The sequence below is a fragment of the Astatotilapia calliptera genome, chromosome 7 (genome assembly GCF_964374335.1).
Source record: "Astatotilapia calliptera chromosome 7, fAstCal68.1, whole genome shotgun sequence".
NCBI lineage: Eukaryota > Metazoa > Chordata > Actinopteri > Cichliformes > Cichlidae > Astatotilapia > Astatotilapia calliptera.
In genome coordinates, this window is record NC_137428.1 from 58,948,986 (window position 1) to 58,969,190 (window position 20,205).

The 20,205-nt window shown below is 40.4% G+C and overlaps 1 protein-coding gene across 11 annotated transcripts in view; it reads right to left on the reverse strand.

Moving 5' to 3' along the window:
* Positions 1-20,205, reverse strand: part of mef2aa (myocyte enhancer factor 2aa) — a 67,257-nt gene that overhangs the window by 20,785 nt on the left and 26,267 nt on the right. For all 11 annotated transcript variants that reach the window (XM_026176011.2, XM_026176012.2, XM_026176013.2 and 8 more), the window contains one exon: positions 15,503-15,706. In XM_026176011.2, coding sequence (XP_026031796.1) covers positions 15,503-15,706 — 204 coding nt within the window. The remainder of the gene's footprint in view (positions 1-15,502; positions 15,707-20,205) is intronic.

Genomic DNA, 20,205 nt, shown 5'->3' on the forward strand with positions numbered 1-20,205 from the left:
ACCACTTTAAACACCCGACTGCTCCTCCAGTTTTCGTGTACATTTTCTTTTTGAGGGATGTATATTTTAAAACCCAGTAACAATGTTGGTATGCAACATGCAATGAGAGAAATTAAGCTGTGCATAGCTGAGATCGAAATGAGGAAGTTCAGAAAGAAAGAAACAACAACAAAAAAACACCCACATCTCTTTAAACGTTAAGTGTACATAGTGCCCAAAGGAGCGCAAGAGAGAGAAGTCCTCTGGATAATGAATGACCAGCACTGTACCACAGATGCATTACTGTTTGGTGTGGTACAGAGTGGAGGCATTCTTCTCATTCTAAGAAAACGCCTTGCTGGTTCATTTCCTGTTTACTGAACGCAACCCCCTTTAGTTAGTGTCCTGAAAGGCCTGTGTTTACTGGGGTTAAGCTATGCACTTTCTCCACCAGTGAGCCAAAGATCTGATCTCAACCTGCTAATTTAAGTTCCAACCTGCTCATTATGGGAATATCTTGGTCGGATTGGTCGGGCACGGCTGTGCGAGATGGGCAGGGTTGCTCCACTTTCACAACAAGCCTGGCCAACCTTCAGTACACCACACCCACTAGTCCAAGCCTTTTAGGGAGGGGTAGCAGAAGCAGAGTGGGCGAGCAAGAACCAAATAGCAGTCAAGGGCAGGCGGGACTCAGATGTGTTTTATGATACATGACACGAGTCACTACAATACATATTATCTTCAAAGAGATGTACTAGAAGGTGTCGTGTTGTGCAACAGTTCATCTCTGTACTGTTCTAATGAATGCAATATTGAAGTGCAAGTAAAGCATGGCTGTAATTCTTTTTTTAAATTACTTGGCATGTTTTCGGGTGCCCCCCCACAGACACTGCCTACAGCTCTCAGTAAACGGATCACTAAATGAGCACATGGCCAAACAGGTGCTCCTCTTCCAAACACCTGTCAAGACCTGGCTCCCCATGCCAGCCAATCAGAGGCACACTCACGGAGACATAGCCATAGCAGGGACCACATGTATCCCTGAAGGCCCCCCAACCACAGACCAACTTAGTTCTTACATGCCAGTGTAAGACGCTACAGGGTTCTGACACGGAAAAGGAAGAAAATACATGATTAGGAAGCAAAAAACCCACTTTCTCTTTTCCGCATTATGAACAGCTTGTTAAAAGCAGCTTTAAAATGTCTCTCAAATGTTGAATCAAGCTTTGGGGTTCGTACTTTTTGGAAAGTATAGTTGGCTGGACGTGAATGCAGCTGAGGCTGGGATTTTCAGTAGCATGTCTGATGAAAGATACGGCCTGTTTGTTGCGGGAGAAGGTTACAAAGGCTATAGACAAGGGAACTTGTGTAATCTATTCACGAGGCCCTGAGAGGCTCACAAAGATGAGTGGGAACAAGGCCAGCTGCTATTTTCTCACAGTGGTCCAAACCTGTATTGATAGAAATTTGGCTCTTGAAATAAAAATGAGGCTGAGTGGCTGATGACAAAACCTACTGGGTCCTATTGTCTGAGAGTGCATCTATAGTAAGTGTGTCCATCAGTTTGCTTTTGTGATACTTCTCTTAAAAAATATTTTCCATTGCAGGAGGCCTTGAAGCTTCCCTGTCCTGAAGAAAACATTTATCCGTCATTTCCATCTGAGCCCTGACTAATAACCTAGTTGTTACCATGGGAAGCATTCAGCGCAGTAATTGCCTCCTCATGTTTGCACTGTATGTTCAGCACAGGAAGCAGCAGAGCAGTTAGATCTCACCTTGCGTTCCATTTTGATATGATATCAATATAAATTCTCTTTTTGATTCAATTCTGCGCAATGACACGGACTGCTACTAAAATAAGTGAACTTTGAACAGTTTCTGTGTGTCATTAGGCATGACAGATCATCAGTTTACATCACTATGCTGCCTCCTAGGTTTACTTTTAAGCAGGATTTTCACATTCAACGGGTTAAAAATAAAACCCAAACTATTGCATAAGCCACCTACATCACCTGTTTCTTGAGAAGTACTTTTAGTGAGATGGGTCCAAGCAATTTACTCTGCTGCTGTGAGTCTTGGAAAACCATTTCTTTCTGATGTTCTCCCTCTCTTGTGTCAAGAGAGCTTTCTGCACTTAACTTATTCATGTACTGTACTCTACTGTACATGAATAGAAGGGAGGGTGAAAGGAGAAAGATAGCGGTTAGGTATAAAAGCTAAACTTCAAAACTGTGGGGGGGGGATGGCTGAAAGGAGGGCATGAAGAGGCTGTTTCTGCAGTCTCTTCTATTGTGCCTGCATCACGGCAAAAGGCTATACTTACAGTAGCTTTCACTATTGGAAGAGCTCCGCCTGACCTATGACTGGTTTACCACAGCTCCAATTCAAGGCCCTCTGTGGAAAGACAGTCTGTAGTTATAAACTGGAGTACATCATGAATGTTTAATTCACGTAGTGTTTGTTCAAGCCTCCCCGTTAAAAGCCATATTTTAACGGGTTGCCGTGCCTGAGGCCTCCCCTCACCTCATTCCAGCCGGGTATCTTGGCCCGCTTGCCCTGCAGTGCTGTGAATTAGCCCTTGTGTCCGCCGCTACACTAAGCAAGGTAGCGTGCTAATCCTCATGACATCACTATTGTGTCCAGGCCGTTCCATCTAATGTGCTTATCAAAGGGCTTCTTTGAGCGTTAACGTACTAGGAAATCAGCATGGGGAGGTGGCTTATAGGAAGGCTTTTATCTACTAAGGGATATTTCTGCTCTTATATAACATCTTAACAATCTTTCAGTGCCGCCATGTTCCCTTTCCTCTCTGGTGGTGCTGTAGTCTTCACTCAAGGGGAATAAACACTTCCTCAGGTCGGTCTTTAGCCGCTGTTTGAAACTGTCCAGCACTGGGTTACTAGGAATCCATTTTTCTCCATTTCCTACCACATACTGTGAGACTAGAGCAAGGAGATTTTAGATAAGGAGTCCTCTATAATTCCCAGACATATCTTGTTTAATCTCATGACCATTAAACATTACAGAGTGGAGTGATATCAGGATATGAGACTGGATTCATGTCCTTCCTTTAGCACAGTCCATTGTCTAGTTACTCAGTGGACAGGAAGAGCGAACAGGAGGGGGCAACTTGACTGCCTACATTACACTTTGACATTGTTCTCTTGCAGCTGTTAGAAAAACAACATAAATAGTGCGATTCAATCCCACCTGAAAGTAGTGACAATGGAAGACAACAATGATGTAAGGCCTCAAAGTCAGTGGACCATAAGTCGAAAGTGGCAATGCTTGTTAAATAAAATCGTGACAGACAGATAGACATCAGGCAAACCTCTTATATTTTACTGCAAATGATTACCTGCATTTGGTTGACTAGATTCCCAATTTAATATAGTCCATTGATTTTACTGAATGAGGAGTAATTGCTGTGCAGTGAGCAGTCCCTTCAGAGCTTTCTGCTCTGAGACTGTGGTGAATGACTGATGTGACAAAGCTATTAGCTGCCAGAGTCAGAGAGAACAGTCTCAATCAGTGGACTGCATATTTTCAGTATAGACAAGAGGGAATTAAACTACAAATTGAGGATAAAGGCAAACCAATGTCATCATTATCTACAGATTAAAAAGAATGAGAACAAGCACCCTGTGCCCACGTGAAAGTAGTGGCACACATAAAAACTGAACAAACTCTAACAAACACAAGATCCTTCAAACCATTTCAATCTCAGGCTCTTCATCTCCCTCTTTCTCTGGTCATTGAGTGGATCATTAGCTGTCAGAGCCATTGAAACCATACCCCCAACCCTGAACTCCCATTCCTGCTCGCCTCTAAAATATTCATAAGGACAATTAGGAGTTCCGATAAGGCGAGTACGAAGGGCTGGGGGGCGTGCGGCAGAGAGGGCAGGATGTGCCAGCAGGACGTCTGTTCTGCAACACTCTATACCCAGACCACAGACCTGTCCTCATCAATCTGAGACACAGCAGCCTCCCTCTTTGCTCCCAGTCAGGCCGGGCAGTCGGGGGGAAGGTGGCACTGTGCCAGCTAACCCCCCCCCATCCCAGCAGGCTTTGCTCTGTCCTCGCCCCTGGGCAGGAGGGGTTGGCTGCACAGCATGCACAATAGGAGGAGGGGGGCACAAGGGCAAAGTGATTGTTGCACGAACTAACTCACAGAAGCTGTTTTGAACGAAAGCAAGGTCACTGAAGAACATCGAGGGTGGAGTCGATGGCTTGAGGTTCTACTAATCTTTATCATAACTAGTATCGCTGTTGATCTGTAACTAGATCAAACCAAATTAGGCCAGCTTAGTGTATGACCTATTTCATGTGGTTCGTGCCATAGTTGATGACAGGTATGTGGTTTGAGCTCAGTTTTGAGGCACTATGGTACACAGAATTTGTGTTATTTGCTATGAAATATATAGTAAAGTAAAATCATGACACCACAAATGTTATAAAAAGCAATTAAAGCTAAAAAAAAAAAAAAGGGAAAAAAAGGAAAACAATTTCCTGCTAAATAACAGGTACAGAAGGAAACATTTTTTAGAGTAAATACATGAGAATAAAATGTTGAAAGAAATCATGTCCATTATGTTGAACAGAAGAAATAAAATGTCTGATGACAAAGAAATCTAAGTTAATTTCTGGTGAATAAATTCCAAGGGCAGCTATGCCTCTGCAGTGACTTTAAAAGAACAATTCACAGTAAGCGAAGATAGGTTGGGGTGCTTTGATGCTAGGTGCAAGAAAAAAGCCAAACAAAGTCAAAATGCATAATAACGTAATCTATTTCTCAACAATCGATCTAACAAGTTTAAAAAATACCATCTAAGCACTGGTGCCAAAAAACATGTCCATCAATAGTTATCTAGGCTTTCTAAAGGTCTTTAAAAGTTCTTTGGGTATCTGCTGCGTACTGACTAATTTTCAGTCCAGTCCTTATACCTCAGCATTTTCACAAGAATACACTTCTCTTTGTTAAACCACTTAAAACTGACCAATGAGGCAGTCAAGCATAAAAAAGACATTTAATTAAAGGGTTGAACCACTTTGTGCCTACACATAACAAAAAACTAAACAATTTTATATTACATATATTTTGTATTTTTAGGCACTTTGTTACTAGCAGCCTAATGCAAAAATATTATTTTATTAAATCTATTAAAAAATGCCAATGAGAACACAGTTATTCCCAAATATCTGAGGAAACTGGAGATGTGGAGGACGTCAGAAGACATAACAGGCCTAAAGAACTATCCACAATAGATGAAATGTATCTGAAAGTATACCACACTTTACTGTCCTGAAGAAACAGGTGATTTACAGGCTCTGTTTTTGCCTTATATACGGCTCATGTATGTTTGAACATGTTTCAATAAACTTTACACCTATTTTTCATTTTCCTAGCAAAATAAAAAAGACATTTGTGGTGACGCTACTTTTTCACAAAAATCAGATAAAAACAACTTTTAACACTGAAATTTTTTAATGAGTATAAAAATATAACTCTCTCCTTAGTTAACTGAAGTGTGTTCAGTTGAACAGTCAAAGGAGCTTGCAAAGAAAAGCGTCTGGACTTCTTTAAGTTGCTTGAAGACGTTTCACCTCTCATCCGAGAAGCTTCTTCAGTTCTAAGGTCAAATGGTGGAGAGTCCCAGATATAAACCTAGTGGGAGTGACCCCCCACAGAGGGACAAAAGGACCCCCTGATGATCCTCTAATCGCCTGAGCCAAGGCGTGGGTCCCAATCAGCCAGAGTTTCGGGTGTGTTCATTGTGAAACCTGGCCCCACCTTATCATGCGAATTCCTGAGGTCAGATGGCCCAGGATGTGAGTGGGCGTTAAGGCGTCTGGGAAGGGATCTCAAAACTGGATTATAGATGGCAGAGAGTTGGTGTCATAAACCCCCGCCTCTGTTCAAAGATGGTCGCTCACAGTGGACATAGATGGCTTCTTTCACTCCTCTTTCAAACCATCTGTCCTCTCTGTCCAAAATGTGAACATTGGCATCCTCGAAAGAGTGACCTTTGTCCTTTAGATGCAGATGGACTGCTGAGTCTTGTCCTGTGGAGGTGGCTCTTCTGTGTTGTGCCATGCGCTTGTGAAGTGGCTGTTTGGTCTCTCCAATGTAGAGGTCTGAGCATTCCTCACTGCACTGTACAGCATACACCACATTGCTAAGTTTGTGTTTTGGCGTTTTGTCTTTCGGGTGAACCAGTTTCTGTCTGAGCGTGTTGCTGGGTCTGAAATACACTGGGATGTCATGCTTGGAGAAAACTCTCCTCAGTTGAACACACTTGAAACCCTTGAGTCCTAGTAAGCTCACTGGAAAGTACTGTTTAGAATAAGACACAGTGTCTTGTGGTCCTTGTTGTTGTTGTTGTTGTATCTCTTTTCATTAGATGCTCACTAAAAGACCCTCCGTTTGAAATGACACATATGCAACGTAGTTGAGAGGGTGGAAAAAGAGCTCTGACGTCAATGAGGCACGACATGAGCCAAAAGCAAAAATCTCTTAGCAGTAACCTGGTAACAGGAATCGCATACACACACAGCCGAGTCATAATAAAACAATGAGATGTAGTACATGATGGATTTAAAATGCACAGAAAAACAGTGCTTGATTATGGAGTAAAGCCAGTCAGCAATTCAAAAGACAACTACAGAAAAGGGATACTGCTAGTTACCCAATAATCAAACTACATTTCAAGATGCCATTGGGTAACAACTACTTAAAGTATCAGTTCCACAGCAGAGCACACGTGTTAGAGAGTCACCTATAGCTTAACCATATATCTGCATGAGCATTGCAACATCTGTTTTATTACACTACAAAAGAAGACCGATGACCTTTTTTCGCTAAAAGCCCAGAGGAAAAGGAGTCCTTGTCCTATAAAAAGTGGCACTTCTGAAACACAGCGTGTTGCTTGCAACAGAACCATTAATACTGCTCGCTGTGGCACGAGAAGACCTTTCAGAAAACTCTCATCAGACTCCTTTGTGAGAGATATGAAGACATCAAGTGGCATAAGCTAAGTACTTATTTAGATAGAGTTTACTTTTACACTTTGCCCCACATTGGGTATCTCTACTCTAAATATACTGTAGACTCTCTGAGGCTATAAAATTTATACCCTCTGTTGGAACTATAAATGTATCAGAAGTATTCTAGTAGTCCAAAATAAATCGTCCGCTTTTACTATAAAATGTGTGAGTTTATTTTTATCTCATCCCACTGCACTAATCTGAAAATAACTTCTTATCTTGTATGTATATAACAGTTAGTATGTTGGCTCTGACACTCAACAAAAGTTAACTGTAGAGCCGACCTGGCCGGAAACACAGGTCCAAAGGTTAAATGTCTGCCCTCAGATACAAAACCCCCGCCAAAAAACAGTCTGTGCACACAGACAGGAAGAAGTGCATCATCTTAACAACACTGTTTGTTTATATGTACGCCAAATGAAGAGGCGATAATGGGATTTCAGAAATACTAATTAATGGCTGCCTTTGTTGCTACATTATCAACCTCTCCAGAGACAACAGACTGACTGACAGGTTTCATATTTATGCGGCAACAAGGAGAAGACACTAAAATAAAAACTAAAAAAATAAATACATTTTCATTATTACAATGCAGTATCACCGAAAACTTCTATTAACTCAAAACAAAAACTTCCAAAACACAATAACATCATATTTAGGTTGGTCTGCAGTATTGTATGTGACCTACAGTTATTAAGTATAAAAAATAATTTTAATATCACTTCAATAAGTCATAGAAGCCCCAAACTACATGTATTTTTTTTCTGTAATATTAAAAATGGGCTGGCTGAAAATTTCACATATATTGAAAAGCCCTGGAAAATCAACATCAACCCAATAAATCTATGTCAACAGCAATGACATTTGATTTAGCTTAAAAGGGATATCTCATCACTGCTGCTGTGAGGTCTGTGGCGAAACACCAAAAAGGATGATGATGGTGCAGATAAAGGGTAAAGTAGAAAGATACTGGTGAAGGGCTGAGGCAGATATTGAGCTTTGCAGAGAACTGAGAATGAAGTCATTAAACCGGTCTATTTATTTATTCCTTTAAATAGCGCTCATTGCAGAGAACACAGCAACTTGTGCTTGTTTTGCCTCTTTTCAGACAACAGGGAAATTCTGTCAAAATCAAAACATTTTCACCGGCATATCATATATATATATTTGAAATATCATATATTATATATCATCATAATATATCATATATTAATGTATACACATTACTGTAAACACACCAGAAAAGTATGGATACTACCAACTTACAGAGAGAGCAAAAGAGAAAACTAATAAATGAATGCTATGTCTTTATGTTTTTCATGACAGCAGAATATAGAAACACTTAACAGCAAACTAAAAAAAAATAATAAACATACAAAAAAAAACAACTTTCTGCAGAAATGAAACCAAGACAATGAAAAATCTTTAAACATGCATAAAAACTTTGACTGGTGTCAGGTACAAGTAATAATCCAAACAACAATTAAAACTAGTATTACTGAGTGGCTATCTGTTCACTTAATATAGCCACCCGACACTTAGCACAAACATTGTGTTGTTGAAAATAAAATTCTATACTAATTCAGTTCTCCCCAATTCTAAATTTCAGTTAAGTAAATATATCTGTGTAGCTGAACTTGAACGACTTAATGTTACAATTGCAAAACTGACCATATATCATTCAAAATACCACCACCCGTTTTTCTAACCTGGAGAAATTCTCTCATTTTCCAAACAGAAAAGTATGCTATGTGTGTTAACTTGTTGTGAAAAAGACTCTTTTTCATCAGTATGAATAACTTTCATAATGTGTACGTGTGTGGGCAGCACATACCTATTACTATATTACTTAAGTGACCAATGAATGAACAGTGCAATAACTGCAGTATCCACCAAACACATTTTGTAGCCTATGAGATAATACCTGAGAGATAAAGAAACAAGCAAGTATCGTAGGGCTAAAGAAAAAGCATGAATAGAAATAAATAATCATTTTATTGCCCTTAAAATATGTTTGGATATAAAACTTTTGGATGTCTAAAAAGAAATTTATATTAATGTGTTTTTTTATTTAAACACTGTGACATAAAACATAAAAATCTCACTAGCACATTTCTGTCACACTATGAAATTCCTGAAGAAACTAGAATTTTTATCTCTCTATTGTCTCCACTAATCAGCCAAGTTGCAGCAGAAGTTGCAAAGAAATTCATGCTGTTGCAGTAAAGCTGACTTTTAATCTTTTCAATTTGTGTTCAAAAGATTTCAATTACACGTGTCAGAAATTGTGTGCTCAGACCGCTCTGAATGCTTGGTTTTTCAAAGGGATTTTTTTAACTCTTAGCTCTAATTGACATCAAAGAAAGGTGATGGCCTTAATATAGTCTGCTTGCACAAGACGGCCAATCACTTGGAAGTTGGCTTAATTGAGCTTGTTTCAGACCAAGGGGCTGCACCAAGGCCCACTAGAGGGTAAATCGTGAATAAGGAATGATGTAAATCTAGAATAAAAGTGCAGAAACAGAAATGAGCATAATAGGAGCACTTTAAATTATGACCATGTTTAGTGAGGTTAAAACTGTCCTTGACCTTGAACTTCTATTTCTAATCAGTTCATGTCTGAGTCCAAGTGGATTTTTGTGCTATATGTGATAAAATACTTCCAGGTGATCGATTCTAATTATTTGCAAGACTGGGATCGACATGAGGTCAGAGACCTTGACCTTTGACCACTAAAATTAAAAATTTTAAACCCTAACTCCAGGTGAGCTAATCCCACCACGACTGCCGCCAGTGCAGAAGCACGAAATATAAATTTCAATCTACTGTTAGCTAACATTTCAAGGTCTCTCTATAAACGTGAAGCTTCTGTCAGAGTTGTTTTCAGTTTTATTTATTTGTCATATGCAAGTTAGCACAGGGTCAACATTGCAATGAAATGTGTTTGAGTTGTGTGCAGTATGTATTCACCTGTTAACTCTAAATCAAGTATACCACACTTTACTGTTATTTTCTGAGATGTGAGGCTTTACTTTTATAAATTAAGATTCATTTTGAAATCAATACGTCGAGATATAAAAACATGCAATTTCAACAGTGCATGTTGCTCAGCAGCAATCTACACGACACATAATTGGCAAGACATCATCTTGAGTAAATCATGTAGCACTAATAGCAATTTAAAGCACAATTATAAATACACGCTCAGGACAAGCTGCCTCTGGTACTTGGAGTAGTTTCACCAATTCACTCTGATATTCAAGTATTTGTTCTTGCTGTTAAAACCAACACAAATAATCTGCACAGCACAATATCCTAGACAGACTTCAGAGTTGACTGAGTGCTGATCTATTAAATATTTGCAAGACTAAAGCTCTTTTCTCTCATAAATATTTGATCAGTAATTCTGGTGATGAAGGGTGAGAACAAATTCAAATGCAATTTGTGTTGGGCTTTTTTTTCCCCATGTAAAACAAATAAAGTATTAAACAAAGCCGGAGCCACAGCCTGACTTTGTTAACACATTTGCTAAAGTAATATATTTTTTCAATTTTAATCTGAGCACCTGATCTGATCTCTCTGATCTCTGATCAGCTCTTTGGAAATTATTCATTCTGTCAAAAAGAAGTCGTTCAAAGATAAAAATCACAGCTTTTTCAAGTGTAGTTTGAAGCGTTCATTTTTAAGAAATGTCTGTAAAAAAGAAGCCTTCTTTGAGTAAAAGGACTCTCCGCTATTTCTCCACTCTCATAAAGTAATAAATAAGAAATCGCATTCACTGAATGGAGGCTTAAGACAGTTTTCTGCTTGTTTTTTTTCTCATGTTCTTCCATCTCTCTTCCTTAATCCCCCCCATCCATACACCCCCGGCCCATTCCCCAGCCTCCATTTCCAATGAGCCACCAGCAGGAGGATAATTGATCAATCATGCTAATTGAAGAGTCTGGACAGCTAGACCACCATAGCAGATGTGCCAATTTGCATTCATTAGGATAGAAATGAGCCTTAATCACTGCTCAGCCTTTGATTGACGAACATAAATATCTCCTGTCTGAAACTCCCGGTGCCCATTCAGCCCAAAGCTTTTCAAGGGATTCATTCTATAACTGGTAATAATATTTATTTTGCTTTGAGCTGTAAATCACAGAAAAAAACCCCACTTGCGAGGCACAGCTCATCACTTAATGCAATGATCGTCTCCATCATTTAAAGTGTAACACGCAGAATGAGGAGAAATTAAACCTTGAATTGTGATAAATGCATGCATAGCTTTTGTCGTCGCGAAATCTACAGCACACAATGTGTGACATTCAGTAATGGTCAACATTTACATACCTTATTAATACAGCTCAGTTTATGACAAAAGTTCATAGTGATCATGAAATAAAGCCTAATGGAAATTACCTGATAATTCTGTGCTCATTTCCTCTCACTGTACTGGTCTTGTGAGACGGGGGGACTGCTCGTTCATAAATACAGAAGGAATTGTCCCTTTCTCCCCGAGTCACAATAACAATGACCATCTCTCTTTATTATGAGTATGATAAGCAGAATTTCCCTATGAATGATCTCACGCTGTTTATTCTCAGAAACCATCAGGGTAAAAGACATGAAAAGGAGCGCTAAAAAGTCACTTCTTTGCATATAGCACTCTCTGGGTATTTAAAAGGTATCGGTATTTCACTCCGAGCGCATTCCTGAAATTTGATTATAGTCTATTCACAACCTTGATTTCATCAGATTAGAATTAAGTGTCAATTAATGTTTATTCCATGTGTCTGCAAACCTGATTAATGCTAACCTATACCATATACCTTAATTGCATCGAATTGCTTAAATAGGGGACAGATTGATGCCAAATTATGCCTGTGAAGTTAATATCTTATTTCAAGGTTTCTCCTGGAGAGACACAGGGATCTTTCTGTGTGCAGAAACACAGCGTGAGGTTATAGCAGAGCACAAATCTCATTAGCTCCACAAGCGGAGACGAGAGTAAGACTAAATATTATTAGATTAATCTAATGACTAACAGCAGCATTTTCATTTGTGGAATAAACAGAATTCAATAAGTAACACAATAGAAACAACACCATGGAAACTTCATTCAGGAATACCCGACTTAGTCCACTGTTACATTGAATAACCCTAATGCATGAGAATACGCTGAGACAACATGAGCTATAAATGCTAAATAAGTCGTCTTTATTTACAGTAAGAGACACTGCTGGTAGTCACTCAGGCCATGTGATTCTGGCAAAATTATTTATTTAACAAATTAAAACAGTAGCTTGTATAAAAACACCCACCTGTCTTTAATAGTAAAAGCGGTGAAAGGTTTGTTTGATGCACACAGGTGAATTCATAAAAAGACAGATTTTACACCACTGCTCACCCTCGCCTGGAGTGACGGTAAGGTTAGCACATGCAGACAAGAACTACCAAAACACACACACACACACAACCAGGGTAGAAAAATCTGAGCCTACTGCTCTGCTTTGGACTGCGAGCCAAGTTTGAGACAAAGTCCATAGCCCTCCACTGGGTTATCAAACTGTGGCCAAGGCATGCATCCATCTGTGGAAAACATGGAGACTGTTCTCTCACACTGCACAGCCCAGCCTTTATCTACAGATGGTACTACTGAGCAAGAATGTGACCTTTGATTTGGTTTCTCACATGGAAAGGTCTTACCAATGAAAAGTGGGTGAGCATTTTTCTTTCCTCCAAAACAGGACAAATGAGCACATGGCTGTTTTTATAGCAAAGACTTGTTTAACACAATTTAAAAATTTAGATAAGTGTCCCGTGTAAGTGCCCTCATGTGAGGCCTATTTCAGTAGATAAATGAGGAGGGGGTGGATTCTTCCCATTATTATAAATGCATCAGCTCCTCTGTGTAGTGTACAAGGATTTGTACAGCTGTGGTGAAGCACAAAATCTGGGAAAGTGCTCACCAGCAAAGACGGTCAAAAAAAACAGCCGAAATTAGGCTTTCTCTTAAAATATGATCAGATCTGAGCGGGAACTTGTTGGACTGGAAAATAAAGCCAGCACAGAAATGCAAACAAAGCTGCAGTTCCTGAAGTGGCCACTTTTACAGTGGAAATAAACACAGTTTTGGCCTCAAAAGCTCATTTTCCCCTTCATTATGACTGAAACCTCTACATCACTCTATCACAGTTGAGATAGATCCCACCCCCTCACTACCCAGAAATGAACAAGCAGTTAAAAAAATGGATGGATGACAAACTGTTAAATGTATGTATTATGAGCTGTTGACAGGTGAGAGCCACCCAGGCAGCTAGTTAGCGAAACACGCCTCTCCACTGCATAACAAATAACATGGCTCAGTTGTGGCTAATTGTGTTAAATGCAGGGGCGGATCTACTGTGTTGGCATGTGGCTTAAATTGTAACACATGCATATGTGTAAAGAAATGGCTTTGATTTTGCCACCCCATCTGATTTCCATGCCACTCTAAGAAAGTTTCTCTAGATCCGCCCCTGGTTGAAAGCTAAGTGAAGTTCTAGTAAGTTCTAGTACGTTTGCTAGAATTAGCAAATAACTTAGCAATCCATCAAATATGGTCATTTCTGGCTAATGATGATGATTAAAACAATGACAGTCATAATGCTAAAACTGGCACATCAAAACGGGAGTTCATGGGTGACGTCACAGTGGCTAGAACTATCTTCTACATGTATATATACAGTCTATGATTGGGTCATAGCCTCCACACACTATCAGGCTCCTCAGACACAGCTCTCTGAAGAATGAATAGTGAGACAGTGTGTTGATGCTGTTAAGTGGACTGGGTTGGTTACTTCAGCTCTGTTTCACATCTGAACCCTGACCACACAGCTTGCAGGCAGAGGGGCATTTGTTATAAACTGCAAAGACGCTGGCCGAGTGAGCCGGGACAACGGTGGCTTGTTCTCGCCTTTTATACAAAGGGGCAGCTTGATGGGGTCAGCCAGCAGTACTAGGTGGGAAAATCAGCAGGAGAACCAAAAAATGTACATTCCAATTACACCAAGCTGTTCACATAAACATACATGTGCAGACCACAGATAGAGAGCGTGGTGTGGATTGACCCGGCTGATACGTGGTGAAAAAAAATCCCATGACTCTCAGTGCAAGGTGTTTGCGGGAAGTCTTCGTTGTAATAAGACAGCCTCCAGAGTCACAGCAAAAGCAAAACTGTGGTCACTGTTATGTAAGGAAAGTATTTATGTATTTTTTATGCAGGTGAGCCCTTGCTCTGCTCTGAGGGCCCCTGATGGAGGAGTGACTGCATGAGTGTACGGATGCCAGAACACTCTTGTGCAGCTCTGCCAAGCAGGTAATTCACAAGCAGCAGCAGTATAAATAAAAGATAATGGGCCACAGCTGACTCCTTTATGCTGCATGTAATTTCACTAATTCCTCCAAGTGAAAGTCTTTTTTAAACTGGCATTCTTGATTTTTTTTCTATCCATTCTGGCCCATTTTAAACTCTTAATGTCTCTTAATAGTGCAGGAGTAATAAAAATGCTATATGTTTTAGTGGGCAGGTGGCAGTAAAAACAGAGAATTGGGATGTAGCAGTTTGCATGGTCTATTAAAAAGTGTCTTGCTGCAGAAAATTATCATCTAAGTCTATTTCAAATAATAGCAATAAAGATTAATGGGCAACTTCATACTGAGAGTGTGGATTCCATCAATAGGCATTAACATACATTGTGTGTGCTTTCATCTAGTCAGAATGAAGATACCGGCCTCTTAAAGCAGATCTTGAATAAGCTGAGAAACCACACATGTGCCAATGCAAGATGTTTGGAACAGGATGTATCCCTAATTATTCTCATTTACTTTGGCTTTTACGCTTTTGGCTGACAGTTTTGTATGCTGGCATAACAAGTGGCTTACTCTTCCGCTAGTTGCTGGGCATGCAGGAGCTGCCAGGAAACCCAAGTGCTTGTTGAGTTTTATAAAGCTGTATGGAATGTACTAAACACTGTATTTCTCTGAAAAAAATACTGCAGCATTGGGCAAGCTAACTGTGTGTACTGAGGAGTAGCCAGAGAGCTGTGCCTTGCAGGTACAGTATCTATGGGAAACAAGGTCAGCAATGGTGGTCGGCAGCTACTGTGTGCATGAGTGTGCAGAGACAGGTTTTCCACGTCAGTTGATGGGCCTACGAGAAGCTGAACTTATCAGAGAGTGCAGACCTCCTGTGCCCTATCTGAATGGTGACTAGAAGGAAACTGCTATTTGTTCCTGACAGCACTTACAAACCAAGCCAATAGTTATCAAAGAATACATACGTCTTTTAAAGTGGAAGCCAAGCAATAAAATAATTTAGCCTGCATAAACCCGAGGATATGTTTTGTATAAATAAGCATAAGGAAGATAAACTACATGCTCAGTGTGAGGTTAAAATGGCACGGTGTGAAAGAAGTTTTTTATTGCAAATTAAGAAAGCGGTGCTTGCTCACCTCTACAATGTCAGAGTTGGTTCTGCTCTCGTGGGGCTCGTTGTACTCTGTGTATTTCAGCAACACTTTGTCCATGTCTGTGCTGGCGTACTGGAACAGTTTGTTAGAGCTGTTGAAAATGATGAGGGCGATCTCACAGTCACATAGTACGCTCAGCTCATAGGCCTTTTTCATCAAGCCAAACTTCCTCTTTGTGAAGGTAACCTGAGGAAACACAGAAAGCAGCCAACGGAGAACATTTTTATTTGTACACACAGTTTGGTTTAATTTGCACTTTAGCATTCTCATTACAACGAAAAGCTGTAGTCAGTAGTTGCTGTGTGATTATTAGTGGTAAAAGGGGCATTTACATATTTTTTTGAAATACATTTAAAATCTTCACGTAAATGCAGAGAAGTACTATCAACAATAATAATAACAGCCACTGTCAGTGTTGTCTGTAAAACTGCTAGATACTTCTGCATTAAGCCCTGTAAGCAGCGTATAATCGATCCAGGTGGATCTTATAAAGGAATGTTTGTATGTAAACTGTCCATGTGCTAAATAGCTGATATTGCAACATAAATACAACACTTGAGTGAACTGCAGCAGAGATGTATAGTAGAAAAAAAACATTAGAAACAAGCATGGTAACACAAGATAAGAAAGGCAACAACACTGCTGTAAACAAGGTGACAGATAACAAATTCATTTCTGCTTTAGTAACAACTGAAATAACATAGTGCATATCTGAAATGTCTAGTTATCAGGCCAGAGGTCAGGGTTAGAGCCACGAGTCAGCAAGCTGAGTCAGAGCTTTGGCAACAACAGGGGTCCATACATTACTGTAGCCCCTGTCTCCATATACGGAAAGCTATCTCTGTAGTGCAGCATAAGCCTTGTAACACGAGCTCTCAGATGGGACTTTGGGTCATACATCACTCCAATGGTAACGCAACCCTCTGCAAAGTGACTTTCTGTCCTGTAGCTCTGCAGCTCTGTCTCTGTGGTCACTCACACCAATTCACATGTGTCATTATGTTACACTACCTCTTTACAGTAAGCTACACTCATTTCTCAAACTAAAAACATTATTAGTGAGGAAACTGGACACAAATACAGCCGTTGTCTCGCTTGTGTGCAGAAATCTGTTTTGGAAATGCGTTGCTTTTTTAAAATCTGACTTTTCACAGCATATGTCTTGTCAAATTGTGGCTTGAGAATGTGCTAGTAAAAGCTGCGCTCAGAGCTTTCCGTCTTACAAAGCAGTGCACGGGGTCTATATCCTCCATCAGTTTTACTGACCTACTAAGAGAGGAGTTGAGGAGATGAGCTTGCTTTGTTCAACTTTAATTGGTCACAGCTCGCGGCTATACCCTCATTTTAACTGGTATAATGCAGTATAATCTTATGTGTTGCATAGTGTATGTGTAACCGCTAAGGCAGCGGGGTCACTACAGCTGTGATAAATGAATTTTAAATCTTCCACGCTACAGGTAATTACACTGGATCATTATTCCTGTTATAGACACACCGGAGCCTGTCCTGCTGTCATTTTCTTTTCACTGCACAAATGTTATTCAAGCTCATATGACAAAACAAAATTCTAACATGAAATTTCTTAAAATCACAAGGTTTAAGTACAGGAGAAGCTGAACCAAATAACATGTTTCCTTACAAATCACAGTTACAGAGTGTTTGAGTGAGTTTGTCAAGGTGGACACACAGTGGGGGATCAAGCCGGGACCAGCCTCTTTCTATCTAGTTGGAGTTGTAACCACCTGATACTAGTCTCCTCTGATTAAACACCAGCGATGCCCACTCGCTCATTTACCCGCTTGCGTATTTGTTTGTCTAACCAACTGGAAAGCAGCGACTGTCACGTGGGAAAACGATTAACAAATTGTATGCTTTTTAGCAGATGAATGTGGCTGTTAAGCCATGGAGATGTCACCTTTCAGCAGGAAGCCCAGGATGAGATGCTGAGCGAAGACTTTGTTCCACCTGGATGCATGGCTGTGCTGAGTGCAGAGCTGCTGACCCAGGCATCGCTTCATTTCAACCTCAGCAGCAGTACTGAGACCTGGTCCTTGCCCCAGCCACAGACAGAGTAACTCTACAAGGGCTAGCTACTGCTCACACTTCCATTAAAATGTGACAAGTATATTATTCTTCTGTACATACACACTTAGGTTATTTTGTAACTGATTGCCCTATTTTTATCCTTTTGTTAGAACATGTAAGACGTCCATCTAAATTTGATGGGTCACAACGCAAAGGACAAAAAAAAACAGAAAAAAGGTTTGGGGCATATGGACCAGCATTCACAAATGCACAAACCTCAATCCACCCCCATCATTTCTGGGGTGACTGGTGCGACAGTGGAAAACCACAGACATCCTTGAGGTCAAGTGGGAGGTTCAATGGCAAAGCTTTCCTATGCTTAACCGAGTCAAATACACCCACAAACACACTCGATGCGGTTTTAGCATTTTTTCGAATCGCTCCTGCAGTAAGATGTGGTGCAAATTTAGTCTAACTCCCTGACTAATTCATGTAATTCACAGCGACAGGATTAGCCTCAGTATTGTAAAATTCTACACGACACTGTACCAGTGCATCTTACAGTTTTTCACAAAAATCGTATGCCATGGCGAAAAAAGACAGGCCACATTTAAACTTCCAACACATTTAAGTGATCCCAGCTTTCTAGGCTTGCTAAGGTCATTTTAACAGCTCACACAATACCCAGCAGATCAGTGAGCCTCTGCCACACTGAAAACTCTCTGATGTTTTAAGAAGCTCTCTCAAAGTCTAGATAAAGTAGTAATTCCACTCTCAATTCACACTTTCTGCATTTCTACCTTCTTCCCAAGAGCCCCACCACCACAACCTATGTTTATAGAGCTTTAATTGAGGTAGGTAATTTACTTTTTATTTTTTATATTTTTATAGCAGACCAAACTAAATGCTGCTGCAGTTCTATCTTTCCCTAAGCGATAGCAAGTTCAGGTAATGGGGAAACCTTCTTTGGAATGGACAAAATCATACTCGAGGGGTAAATTTAAAAAACTGCATATGAACGGCAACAAGTAAATTTGGTCTCATCAGCAATACAGTGGCCTGTTTGTTAAAAATAATTATAGACCTGCTTAGCTGGTAAAATGCAATGGAAAGTTTAACTGCACAACGTATAGACCTTTAGTGTAAACATACAAGCATGGGTCTGTTACGTTTTACTGCTGTATTTGGTTTATGTTTTATTGTCTTCAACATTCACAAGACAGGCTCTGCCACGGAAACTTGTGTAGCATATAACAGCATATGCTACAACAAACTCCAATACACACATTCACACAGAACTGACTTGTCAATCAAATGGTCTATCAATGTCTGTCCGCAGGCAGAGGTGCCAAGATGACAAACAAGACATCTGGGACTGAGAGTGCAGCTGTGACTGGAGCATGGCAGGAGATGCCTGAGTCACTAACACCTTCAGAGGGGTGAGGAGCTAGCGGCCTTATTAGAACCTCATGTCACCTCTGACAGCCCCCATGGCAGACATGAGAGCGGGCTACAGAGACAGTGAAGTCTGGCACCAGCTGGCAGAGTGACCCAGGCCCTGTGGCTGCTGCCCTGGCTCCGCAGTGGCAGAGTGTGTGGGCTTAGGAGATGAGCCAGGGCCACTGTGACTGTCTGCCTGGATCAGCTCTCTCTGAGAGAGAGAACAGCCCGAGGAACCCCATGTGGACATTCGAAGGCACAATGGGCTAATCCAGTGGGTGGGATTGACCTTGAAACCTACAGTAGCTGTGACGGATCCTGTTTAGCGGAGACGATGACATGCAAGGTAACAAAATGTAAGTAGGTTTCCTGGAAATATCTCTAATCAATAACAAGAATGATGCATTTAACGGATAATTAATTTGTTCTGTTTATTGAAAACTGTAACTGAGAAAGTGTGTTGTGTTCAATATACTCTAAGTAAACCTGCTGCCCTGTCTAAAACCAAGACGAGATCAGCTAATTAATGGACACAAGCACTATTTCCACTTTCCTTTTGGACTTTCACACACCAAACAATAAAGAGATGATGCAACAAATAACAGATTCATCTCAAAGTACAACCTGTCTGTAACGCTTTGTGCTACTTCATGCTTCTGCCTCACAGTTTTAATAAATCCACGTATCATCTTAAACAAAGAAAACAGTGCAGATGCACTGGCTCTTAAGTTTAACACTTTTCTTCTGTTCTTTCCATTGTCTATCAACAAACTCTTTAAGTGTCAAAAATATATATCAATTAAAAAAATATATAACAATGACTGCTCAGAACTTCAGGACTGAGTGAAAGCTGAAAAAGAGGCGCTATGTGCTGTGTTGCTCCCTGGAGAGTAAGTGAGAGAGAGTCTCTGCTTGCCTACAGGCATTTGACGTGCTGGAGCAAAATCCAAAATGAGCCACAGCAAGGGCAGGCAACCCTCCACCCAGCAGCAAAATCATCAAACTTTTAATGACTTGGACAATTACCCCCAGTGAGCCTGCTTAATGGCATCCAGAGGACGTCACTAGACACTGCTCACTAGGCCTCACCAACATGTACACTAACTTACGAGACTGATGCATACCTTGGCTTCTTCACTACTGTTCTCCCTATAGTTTCACAAAAATCACAGCTGCTTTGGGAAGAAGGTAAAACTCACTGAATTTGCTCAGTGCTCTTG